Source organism: Marmota monax, unplaced genomic scaffold (assembly GCF_021218885.2).
Source record: "Marmota monax isolate L192 unplaced genomic scaffold, Marmota_monax_Labrador192_F-V1.1 WCK01_AAM20220418_F8-fsc00013, whole genome shotgun sequence".
Taxonomy (NCBI): domain Eukaryota; kingdom Metazoa; phylum Chordata; class Mammalia; order Rodentia; family Sciuridae; genus Marmota; species Marmota monax.
The window spans coordinates 23679981-23693168 of NW_026692202.1; the positions used below are offsets into that span (position 1 = coordinate 23679981).

The 13188-nt window shown below is 39.7% G+C and overlaps 1 protein-coding gene across 2 annotated transcripts in view; it reads right to left on the minus strand.

Annotated features, from left to right (window-relative positions):
* Mrap2 (melanocortin 2 receptor accessory protein 2) overlaps window positions 1-13188 on the minus strand; it is a 47581-nt gene that overhangs the window by 13285 nt on the left and 21108 nt on the right. For both annotated transcript variants that reach the window (XM_046431975.2, XM_046431971.2), the window contains exon 2: window positions 7321-7454. In XM_046431975.2, coding sequence (XP_046287931.1) covers window positions 7321-7447 — 127 coding nt within the window. In that variant the 5' untranslated portion in view covers window positions 7448-7454. The remainder of the gene's footprint in view (window positions 1-7320; window positions 7455-13188) is intronic.

The following is a 13188-nucleotide window of genomic DNA, read 5'->3' on the forward strand; positions in this document are numbered from 1 at the left end:
ACCTGTAGAGTTTCTTACCACTACCTGTGAGCAACTTTGCCAACCTGGAGCTGATGACAGTCTATCCTTTAAAGACTACCCTGATGCCATCCCCTTCACAAACCCTCACTCACTTCCCTACCTGATGGCTTTCTGCCTCCTCTGAAGCCCATGACATTTCCTTCTTTGTTCTCTAAACAGGCCTCTCCTTGGTTCTATCTTGAATCATAGTCATGAGACTATGAGAGACAATCCCTGATTCAGAATTTTCAATTTTATGATGATGTGAAAGCAATATGCATTCAGTACTAACCCCAATGGAATTTTGATCTTTTCCTAGGCTGGTGATATGCTATATGACACTCTCTCACTTACAATGTTTTCAATTTATGGTGGGTTAATCAGGATGAAACCCCATTGTAAGTCAAAGAATGTCTGTATATATTTTGGGGACACAGTGATTAGACAAGATTGTCTACAGAGCCTGGCACATATATACTAGGGTCTCAAATCTGAAAAGCAACAAAGTTGAGTCATTCTGTGTCCTCCCTCCCTTCCTTCCCTCATCCCTCCCTCCCTCCCTCCCTTCCTTCCTTCCTTCCTTACCGGGGACTGAACCCAGGGGTGCTTAACCACTGAGCCATATCCCCAGCCCTTTTTATTTTTTATTTATTTTTATTTTTTATTTATTTTTTTAAAGAGAGAGAGAGGGAATTTTAATATTTATTTTTTAGTTTTCGGCAGACCCAACATCTTTATTTGTATGTGGTGCTGAGGATCGAACCCAGGCCACACGCATGCCAGGCAAGCGCGCTACCACTTGAGCCACATCCCCAACCCCTTATTTTTTATTTTGAAATGGGGGTCTCCTTAAGTTGCTTAGGGCCTCACTAAGTTGCTGAGGCTGGCTTTGAACGCGTGATACTCTTGCCTCAACTTCCCAAGTAGCTGGGATTGTAAGCATGCACCACCATGTCCAGTTCATTCTGAATTTTCTGAACTATACTAAGAAGATTACTTTTGTGGGAATACAGTAAGAATAATTAGCATTTAAAAATGATTAGAGCTTTTATGCTAAATGATAAAATACAAATGAATTATTCTAATTAAATTATTCATATATAGCATTTCTTCTAAAGTTAAAAAAACAGCTCAATTTACTCTGCATAATTCATACTTTCCTACTACATGTCTACTGCCTAGAGGTTAACAATGTTTATTCAGCACTCTGGATGCAAACTAATGTATTATTCCTAGAGTCTTAAATGTAAGTACCATACAAATAATAATGTCTTTATACTTTGCCTTTTAATATAGTGGAAATGAGGTGTAGAACAAGACATCAGGACAAGGACCAAAAAAACACATGTACTGCATGTACTCAAGGGCAGTACATGGAACAATAAAATCTCAGTTTTCTGGGCCTGGACTATGTAGAAGCATTGTGCAGATAACATTTCTATACAGTGTACTTTATCAACTGCTGTGAAGAAAAAAGAAAATTATAAAATTATATAATTCTAAAATGTTATATTGAAGTTCTCAACTTATAATTTAGTCTTGTTTGGGTGGTTGATATTTTTCAAATCTGTCACTGAGAAGATATACCTATTAGTGCCCCATTTCACACTGTGAATAGTACACTAATCCCCAGCAGGTCTCTACCTCCCTAGTCAAGCAGGAAGCAGAGGTGGAGGATCAGGTGCATTTAACATGGTCCAGTTTCTACCCCTTCTCTCTGTGCCACAAGGAACCAATCAAAAAAAGCAGCACTGCCAGCGCCTCGGGAGGCTGAGTCAGGAGAATCACAAGTTCAAAGTCAGCCTCAGCAAAAGCGAAGCACTAAGAAACTCAGTGAGACCCCATCTCTAAATAAAATATAAAAAAATAGAGTTGGGAATGTGGCTCAGTGGTTGAGTGCCCCTGAGTTCAATTCCTGATACTCTCCGCATCCCACGAAGGAAAAAGCAGCACTAACATGGGGCAAGGATGGCTCACAGCTCTCAGAGAAGTTAGGCGATGCAGTTACAGGTTACAGAGTGGGGAAAAGTAGGGGCATGGTTAAATTTTGGGAATTCCTGAAATGCAATAGCATTTGCAAATATTTTCATAATAATGTGGTATCCATGTTTCCCTAGATAGATAGAATTCTTTAAGTAGCTCTGCTTATTCACATTCCACATCATACAAAATTCTGTTTCTTCAAATTATTTCCACTAATTTCCCCTCAACCTCATTCTCTGCCACATGATCAGGTCCAGGGCACTATCTCACCCTGAGCTCCTTAGGATCTCCAGGGAACACTAGAGATCCTCATCTCATCCCAGGAACATTCAAATTATCTCGCTCTATTTCAATGGCAAGTTTCAGGCAGAGGTGCTCGTTTTCCACAAAGCATGCTGCTGTTAAGAAGTCAGAACAGAGGTATACCCGCAGTGAGGTTCCAATGAGGCCAGGTGGCTAAGGAAGTCAAAAGAAGTGTTCATTCTAAGGGGTCCTACCAAAGCCAAGTCGCCACACATTACGTTGTCTACGCACAACTGGGAGACTAATTACAGTAAGGGGGCAGAACAAACTGCCCAGGGAAATTCCAAATGGAATGTGTCACAATAAAATAATTCCCCTTAATCACAATGAATCCCACTTGTACATATAATTATAATACATTTAACATCATCATCATCATCATCATAGAAGGAAGATCAGTAAAGTAGAGCAGCAGATGAGGGGGAAGAAAGAGAGGAGGTAAAGGGAAAGAGAATGAGTGATCAAATTATGTGCATGTACAAATATGGCATAATGAATCCGACTATTATGCATAATTATAATATACTAATTAAAAATTAAAAATAAATAAAATATAATACCTCCTCTCAACCTCAACTTTAACAAATGGAATGAAACAAGAGAGCTGAAAGCTGATATGATTTTTTTCTCCCCCCTAGGGTAAGACTACAGTAATCATCCTATTTCACTGTGCCCTTTTTCCCACCCCCTAGGACTAAATTATGATCTTTTTATTTCATGGTTGTATAAAAAGTGTTAATATACTTTATCTACAAGGGGTTCAGAACATCAAAGCTAGCACTGTCCTCACACAATTCTGGTTCCTAAAGAGTTAGGGTCAGTTTTGTGATGAATTCAGGCAAGGAACCAACAGAGACATGCTCACATTTGTCCCAATGACACATTTTATCCTACAAATAAAATTTGCAAGTGAGGCTCTGCATCTCACCCTGAAGACCTGACTTCCTGCTGACTCATTTATGCATGTATCTGGCATTATCTGCAAGTTGGAATATGGAAAAAAGTATAGAATTTCCAATGGTTTCAATTTTTTAGCAGAGTAGATTCACTAAAACGTAGGTTTCTACTCATTGGTTCATAGGCTTTGCTTCTGTCTCTCTAAGAATACACTGTCTTTCCCAGTCAAACCTTTCATTAGTGATCGGTTTTTCTCCCTCTCTTTGTAGCAAGCTCATGAGAGATTTGTCTGGGTGTACTATTTTTGTAATGCTTCTCATTCTTCTATTCTCATTTTTCTTTTGAACTGATTCTATCAGACTTTCATCCCTACCATTCCACTAAAACTATTTTTAAAATCATTGCCAGTAGCTTGTACATTGTAAATCCAGTGGCTGTGCCTCAGTCCTCCACCAGCTCGACCTAATGGTAGCATTTGACAGAGACCATTATCTCAGCCCTGAAAAACCCTTTCTTCAGTTGGCTTCCAGAAAACCACAATTGCACAGTTTTCTTACTCTTTCTATACATTCTTCTCAGGTTCCTTTGCTCCTTTTTTCTCAATTTTTCAATTTCTAAATATTAGTGTACCTTGGAGCACAGCTCTTGAACCTCATCAGTTTTCTTTTTTTTTTTTTTTGGTACCAAAGATTGAACTCAAGGGCCCTTAACCACTGAGCCACATCCCCAACCTTTTTTATATTTTATTTAGAGACAGGGTTTCATTGAGTTGCTTAGGGCCTTGCTAAATTCCTGAAGCTGGCTTTGAACTCACAATCCTCTTGCCTCAGCCTCCCACCTGTGATGACAGGCATGCACCACCATGCCAAGCCCTCATCAGTTTTCGATCTACTTAACAACCCCCTCACCCAGTTTCTTGGCTTTGAATATCATTTTCATGCTGATGATTCCCAAATTTTCACCTTTACCTCACATTTTTCCCTGATGTCTTAGAAGTGTCTTAATTTAACAGGTCCACACCTCAAATCCTGAAGTTGCTCTCTGAAACCTGCATCTGCCTTACTGTCCCCTGTCTCAGTTAATGGCAATTCCAACCTGCCAGTTCCTCTGATACAGATCTTTACAGCATCCTTGACTCTTTCTCTTACACTCTTTGGCAATCCACTGACAAATCCTATCAGATCTATCTTTTAAAAACATCCAGAATTTGTGCATTTCTCACCAATCTACTGCCTGTACTCTGGTCAAGTTACCATTGCCAGCTGTCTGGACTATGGCAATAGCTCCTGTCTGTTCTCTGCTTCTAATCTCGTCCCTTTCATTCCCCAGTTGCAGAGTTAGCCTATTGAAACCTACGCCAGATGCCATTCCTCTGCTTCAGATCCTTAAATGACTTCTCATAGTAAAAGCCAAAGTTCTTAGCATGACCACTAAGGTCCATGCCCTGGTCCCCCTCATCTCCTGATGTTCGCCATAGCATCCTGCTGGCCTCCTTGTTGTTTCTTACATATTCCAGTTCATTCTGACTATGGAGACTTTTTTTTGGAAGGTTCTTCCTTTGGATGTTTCATAGTTCAGTCTTGCATTTCCTTCAGGTCTTTTCTAAATTCTCTCCCTCTCACTAGGACCTTCCATGGCCACACTATCTTATATCTACCTCCACACTTCACTTCACTTTCTCCATTCTATTTGCCCTCTTTTGTCACCATCCAATATAGTTTGTTTATTTAGGTTATCTATTGTATGTCTCTCTCACTAGACTGGGAGCTCTGTAAGAGGAGGTATTTTTGTCCCTTTTCAGTTCTGTCTTGTATCCCCAGAGCTTAAAATGGAGCTACATATAAAAGATGCTCAGTACGTGCTGAAGGGATTAAAGAACAGATTTCCACTTTGTTGATACACCAAATGTGTGTCAGATACATGCCTACCTCCAATGCATCATAAGGTTTAACATCAAATTTAAAACTCAGGGCAGTTGGGCTAGGGGTGTAGCTCAGAGGTAGAGCACTTGCCTACCATGTACAAGGCCTGGTGTTCCATCCCCAGCACTGCAAAACAAACAGAACAAACAACAAAAACAACAACAAAAAACCTGAAGGCAAAAGGAAATTTCATAATGACCTTTAGAGATTGTTTCTCAGAAGAAACTTCCTTTGAAAGTAGAAATCTTAATTTTAGTAGGCAGAGGAACTTAGTCTAACTAAAGATGTGCCTATTTACAGAGCACAATATAGGTAGAGGAAATGAAGATAACTGGTATGGTCATTCTTAGCCTTAAAAAGTGCTTCCCCTTGAAATGTTCCCGTTCTACTCTTTTCACCTAACTAGTTTTATATTTTGTTCAACAAAACAATGTGTCATGCTTGAAGGTGAGAATCATAGCTTTTTAAAGGGTAAGCAACGATAGCCATATGAACATTATAATAGTTGACTTAATCTTCTCCAGGTCCTATATATCTGGGGGGAGGGTTTATTTTCCATTGTTTTCTCTGTCTCATGCATTCAGGTTTCTGTTGTTAGTAGCCTTTACTTGAATCAGATCTGTTATATCAGAAGAGTAAGCACTTATTTGGGCATTCTTGTATTTTCATGATGTGAATGTTGAGACAGAAACAATCCTCATTAATGGTATAGTTAGTAAAGTAAGCATGTAATGTGTCACAGCTCTGCCTATGTTTTATAGAATGTTTTTCAAGCTATAAACATTTCTAGATGAAGTGATTATTCTCAAAAAAGATTTTCAGTTGTCTCTGGAAATGTGCCAACCAAAATTATAGCAGCAGGCCTGCCATCTGTGCCCCTTGGACTAAGAGAAAGAGGAGCAAACACAAAAATAAAGTTCAGGTAGAAGTATACATTACAGGGAACTATGTAGAAGTTTTCCCAGTCATTTATATTTCCCCTATAATTCCTAAAAAGTAAGTGTCCTTTATGTAAAGGTTATCCCAGAAAAACAACAGATTAAAGAATCTACATGACTCTTAGAGGGTGATTTCACACCAAGACCATAAGAGTAATTATCAGATAATTAATGTCAGCATAATGTCAGTCATTCTCCCCCATAAATACGGGCAAATGCCAATAAAGAAATGAGGAAATATATTGAATTATTACTAGGGGAAAATGGATATAAAATTTAGTTAATGATTTTTGCTTAAGGAAGAAAGATTAAAAGTCCTTCTTGCATTAAATGGGAATAGCAAATGGGTGTGAGGATCACAAATGCCAAAACTGGTGAGAGGGGGAAGTGGCCAAGAAATAAGTGAGCAACGAAGGCATTTCCTTTGCTACATTTGCATCTCTAATTCTGATCTCTCTTGTATCTCCTAGTGTCTCACATCAGTCTGGACCAGCTAAGAACCTAAAATATTTGCAGTGCTGTGCATATTCAATTTGAAACAACTCAGTCTCCCAGGGATATTGATGAAACTTCCAAACAGGACCTGGAAGTGGGCAGCAGTTCCTGCCTATTATATCAACTCTACTTAGCAAAACAGGATGTTTCATGCTGGCTACTCAGCACTGGTTATGAAGGGAGATGAATAGTAGCTTTTCACAGAATTACCTTTCCTTGTTTTGAGCTGGATCATTAATTGTAGCAATAACATGAAACACAACTCATGCCTGTAGCACCAAGTTGGAAATGATGGCAGGCTATTCTTGCCTGTCATTGTGAACACATATAGACTCTTCTCCACAGATCCAGAACACCAACTGGGTTTAAAGGATGCCACTGACTATTTGTTACAAAAGAAAATTCTTCAAATAATAGTTCCAGATTCTATTTTTGTACACATTTTTTGTTAGTTCAAACATTCATAGTTTGGGGGAGTTGGCATAGAAAATTCCAAAACAAGCAAGCAAAAAACCTCAGTCTGAGATTGACACTGACTCACATTCTCCAACTAAGGGAATATTATCTCCAACTAAGTCCTTCATGAATCAGAATCTCCATGGCCCCCATATCATACCATCTCTGAGCAATTCCCCATGTATGAAAAGGGCATTTTGTGGGGTTTTAGAGGTAGAAGACAGAGTTCCACAAGACAAGAATGTTCAGGAAAGGTAGTCACTGGGGATTTCACAGGTTAAGAAAAATATATATTATGCATACAAGGGGAATTGTATAAGACTTACATTTGTGAGCCTTCAGTCCTTCAAAGGAAACCGGTCCAATCTCATAATACTCATACTCCCAGGTGTAATCAGAATTAGATGCGGATTGCTGGGAGGTTCTGTTAGAAATTAACCTCTGGACAGACATCTCCACACTGCAAAAATGGAGAAAGGCAAGTGCAGAACTCGTTAATTCACTCATGACTGCACAGTTATCCTAATTATTCTTGATCACACCAGGAATTCAAGGGTAAAAAGCTAAAAGAATTCCTATCCACTTGGTCAGGGAAAGGTTTTCACAGGCTGCCCACACCTCATACCATGAGCACATATTTCCTCTTAACTCTTCAATATTCTAGAATATACTTGAAATCAGACAGTAAATCTTTTTTTGATAAACTTGACTGGCATGTAACTAATGTTCAATAACTGTGTGTAGAAATAAGGGGAAGGAGGGAGAGTGTATATAAAAATCTGAGCTCACAATTTAGACCCCCCCCCCAAGGCCTGTGTGAGTATGTGAAGAGTCTACAGAGGACAAGCAAAATCAGTGTTGTAAATAAAATATCTCAGTGTGTATGTACTGAGCGCCTACTCTGCAACAACAAAGATGCACAGCCTAATGAAATGGAATGGACAAGTAAAGCAAAGAGAAATGGAAAACAAAATTTGCACAATAGGAAAAGATCCCTATTGGAGAGCTCCTTCTTGTTCATTGTTCACTCCCAGTATCTTCATTGTTAACTGTGATTATTTGGGGCAAGAAAATTCTGACTTCTTTGAGGCATGTTGAACGGTGTGCCCAAGACTCCCAAGGTGACAAATCAATACTACTTGTATCCCAATACTGTATTTAAATAGCTACCATGTGCAAGAATACACCTTGTCGGGGGAAGGTAAAGATGCCTGAGACAGACAACAGGACACACAGACCTTCATTTACAATGGGGAAATGGACAAATGGACAAATAACTGTAATGTAAGTAAACATCTGAATGAAATAACAGCCCAAACCAAGATTCACTAAACCACCACTGTGCCCCACACTGTAAGAGCTCACCATGGGTCAGAGTTATCCACCAAATCTTCTTTGGGTCCAACCCCCAAGATAGTTAAGGCAAAATCATCACCACCCTTTTGCCCCAAGGTATGAGTCTCTCCTTTATCTCTTCTTCTTCAACCCCAGACCTGGGACCCACAGAAAAAGATTCTAACTACTCAACATCATATTGTTCAAAGGATGGGGAGCCCTGGTCCTAAGATACATGACCGTCAGGAATTGGAGCATGACTCTGAGGCCTCAGCCAAACAAATCTCTCCTCTGAAGGTAGAAAATAATGTGCTAACTCTCATTTGGGAAAGAAAGTTATACAAATTGCAAGGAAAGCTGACCTTTACTTTAGGTAAGCAATCAGTTGCCTTTTCAATATGAGCAAAAAAAATATGGTTTCATCTTTGGCCTTTTTAAATATTTGAACAAGAGGTTATTTCCCTCGATGATGAAATAAATTTCTTCAGGAAATGAAAATTAATAACTCAAACCTTAGAAGCACTGTCCTCATTTAAGGGCACTTTCTCTAGCAGAGAACTGTGGGGGAGAAGAAGGAGTAGCTCTTTAACTATATAGTTCAGAGATAAATGATGAAGTAAGATAAACACTGTCTGCAAAGGAAAGCATTAACAATCCCATGCTATATAGGAAAAGGCACAGAATTTAAAGCCGGAAGACCAGGGTCTTCATATTTACTCTGCTTCCATTTGCTACATCATTGGACAAATCTCACTTAGCCACATTTTCCTCACCTGTTGTCAGGAAGTGCTATAGTCACAGCCACTAATAGAGACCATCATAGCCCACTAGGCCCATTCCTCAGCCTCTGGGAGTTCATGTTAGTATTTCCAAAAAGAGGACTAAGTAGTTTTTCTGCTTCCACTCTTACCAATCCCTAGAATCCATTCTCCACTCATCAGCAAGTGACATGATATTTTAAAAATATAAATTGTCATTGTTGATCTTTTATTTGCCACTTTTAATGGTTTCCCATAGCCCTCTGGACAAAGTCCAAAATCCTTCAAATGTCCTATATGGTCATAACATGGGTCCTGCAGTCAGTCTCCTCTTACCTTGAGCCATTCTACTTCATATCTTATCAAATTATAATGTTTTATTACAGTTTCTCAAATACTTCAAGTTTTCTGGCACCTGTACATAGGCTATTCCTGTAATGAGAATGTAGAGGCTATCTTTGCTAAAAATTCTATTTCACTTGGGCATGAAAATGTAAAAAAAAACTTGATATCTTTACCTCCATCTTGCATCTGTCTCATTGCTTAATCAGTCACCTTGGATTCCAGGAATAATAGGTCTGATGATAAACATCTTGTGATAAGTCAAAACTACCACCCAGGAAACAGCAACTTTCTGATCACAGATAAGACCCTGCCTTACCAACCCTGAGATAATGATTGGCCTGACCACAGTCAGACCAAGACTGCTTGACTGTGCACACTTCTAGTGCCCCCCCCACCTCCACCATTCATATATATATATATAAAATCTGGGAGTTCATGTTAGTATTTCCAAAAAGAGGACTAAAAACTCTCATCTCCTTGTCTTCCCAATATATCTTTTTTCCTGATTTTCACCATTACTTTTTCCATTGTTTATTTTTTTGTTTGTTTGTTTTATTTTGTTTTGTTTTGTTTGGGTAAGTGGCCAGAGCTGATTTGTTGGGACCCCAGAATAGGACCTCTGGCCTAGGACTCTGGTAACATTCCCTCTGGCCTGAGTGTTCTTCCTATCACCCTAACTGTAATTCCTTCCTCCTTCCTGCACACTCTCCTCATTTAGATCAGGGGCTGGAAAAGCTGGCCCACTATTTGTGATCTTGTACAACCTACAAGGGAAGAATGTTTTTATTTCTAAATGACTGAAAAAATCAGAAGGATAATATCTGTTACACAGAAAATTGTGTGAAATTTAAATATCAGTGTCCATAAATAAAGGTTTATTATAACATAGCCACCCATTTGTTTTTGTATGTTCTATGGCCTATTCAGCATTACAACAGCAGAGAAGAGTAGCTGTAACCAAGATGGTATATACCCAAAAGCCTAAAATATTTACCTTCTGGTTTTCATAGAATGACATTGCCAACTTCTGCTATAGAGCCATAAAAATAAGTACCTTTGCTTGCTTTTTGACTAGGAAAATAAAGATGGTAATAATACTTACTTCATGGGATTACTGAAAAGATTAAGTGCAATGTTGCATGAAAAGCAAATAGCCAAGACTCAGGTTAAGATTAATAGAATATAGACAGCACTATTATTATTAGCCAAGAAATGCTGGTCTGAGACAGAAAAACCTAGGTTTGTTCTTCAGACACCACCAAGTACCCAGACAGCCAATTCCCATCAAATGTACCATGTGGTTAATTCATCTATGTATTCTATGCAAATGAATAAAATTATAGTAAAAATAATAAATGTGTCCAGATTGTTTGAAAGCTATAGTGACTAATAATGACATTTGGGATTCATGCAGTTCCACCAAATGAGAAATATGGTAATAATATAATAATATTCTCTCTCTCTCTCTCTCTCTCTCTCTCTCTCTCTCTCTCTCTCTTCCTCCCTCCCTCCTTCCCTCCCTCCCTCCCTCTCTTTTGGGAAGGAAAATAAGATTAAGTTTCATTAGATCATACCATTTTTACTGGAAATCAACATAACAGCTAATGAAATAAGCAGAGCAGAGGGAGACACTAAGCTTTGTCTAAAAGAAAAAATGGAAAAAGCATACAAAACAAAGAAAATAAAGATGGAAAAGGTTGTCAGTCCTCCATCTAAGCAGCACACCACAAACACCAGAGCTGATCCATGCATCAGGACACAGTGGTGACACCCCCCTTCTGTGACTGCCAGGCATGTGGGTCCAGCAGGTCATTCTACTGTCCTCTCAGGTCCGAAAGCATCAGTAACACCATCCTCACAGGGCTGGTCAGGGATTAGTTAAAAAAAAAAAAAATGTCTGTGTCTGAGAGAAAGCTGTCAGAGAATATCAACTGCCTTCCTACCACAGAAACAATAGTTTTTCATACCTTCTTTTTCTTTTCTGTGCACTCTTTCCTTTCATTTAAATAAACCATAGGAATAGATTAGCAAAGGGTGTTACTAATGGGTAAGAAAATTCAGTGCCAAAGTCCTGAAAGTAGAAAGGTCATGGGAAGACAAGTTGAAAGCCCTAATGAATACCTGGACAGAATGAGTGGAAACCAGAGCCAGCCCAGAGGTCCTCCAGGGATGCAGAGTGACATGCAACGTCACCTCTCCCTAACCAGCCACCATTTTGGTAGGCTTCAGATGAAATAAGGGGCTTTTGCTTTCCCTGGCTATTTCCTCTCAGTTTTTGAATCTGAAAGATATGTTCTGAAGACAGCCTCTGGCCTCTCCTTTAAAACAGTCATCTAGTGCCCCTGAAAAAGTCCAGGACGCGATATTTTTTTTTTTCATCCAAGTCTCAGGTTAATCAGCTTAGGCCATCAGAGGCACAAGGACAAACAGTGAACAGAAGACTGTGGTAAGGCAGTATTTTGTATCATGACCATTACTGATAGCAAGGGGCTGCCTTTCTGAGCTTCACTGAAACATAAGCTGGATCTATTTGTTATTTGGAAATTGCCCCCATGTCTGGGTAGCAACTCCCAGAACCCCACATCCGTACTACAGCAAAGTGTGTCTGGCTCACTTGCAGTGAGGGCGGTCTGACACCCAGATTCACCCTCCAGGGTGCTAAGAGCTGGCAGCTGCTCTCCCAAACACAACAAACGAAGGCAGCAGGGCTCTGTGAGCAGCTGCCCTCTGTGCCCTGCTGCAGTGCATTCACCCCTGATGAGATTTTCTTCATGTCAGATTTCTTCACAACATTACAGTCATTAAGAATAACTTCTTCGACAGGAAACATATCCAAAACAAGCTTCTTGGAAAAAAGAAAAAAAACCACACACATACACAAAAACATCTTGGAGTAGCAGAGAAACAAGTTGCCCTTTTGAGCAGCTGAAAACTCTGTTGCCATCAAAAGCATGATGAACATTATGGTTGCATCTTAAAGCCACGCCTGAAAAGAAAGTTTACCTTTTCTAGTTGTTTACAGGGTAGTTTGAACCAAGGTAACCCATGGAGGAGCAGGGCTGGGAGATCTCAATCTCAACCCAAGCAGAAAAATCATGTTTAGCAGGCGCCAGACGTCTTTCACCAAACCATCACCCCTTCTCCTACCCACATCCCAACACTCTCATTCCTTCTGATTATTCAACCTTTCCTCTTGTTTGTTAGCTTTTTTTTTTTTTTTTTTGGCACTGTGACCAAAAGATGTCACAAAAACAATGTAGCAGAGGAAAGGTTTATTTGGGCTCCTGGTTTCAGAGATTCAGTTCAGATAGACTGAGTCCACAGCTCTGGGCCCAAGGGGGAGCCAGAACATCATGATGGAAGGGCAGAGCAGAAGAAGCAGCTCAGGACCTGGCAATGGGAGCAGAGTGAGTTCCACTCACCAGGGACAAAATATAACCCCCAAAGTGATACCCCAGTGATCTAGCTCCTCCAGCCATACCTGCCTACAGTTACCACCCAGTTAATCCATATTGGTGGATTAATCCACAGCTCCCTGAATTTGGGAAGAAGTATTCAGACGTGTAACTTCCCATGGAATGAACAAAGGCTCTTAATCAATGTCCACCATGGATTATGATGATACACACACCAAGGGGGCTGTTTCTTTGGAGTTGAACAAAGTTTACTTTCATGTTAAAGGGTAGTTGTTCAAGAGCTTGCCAACTCAGGCACAGGACCAGCACACCAAGAAGCTCTCAGAAATGAGTGCACTCA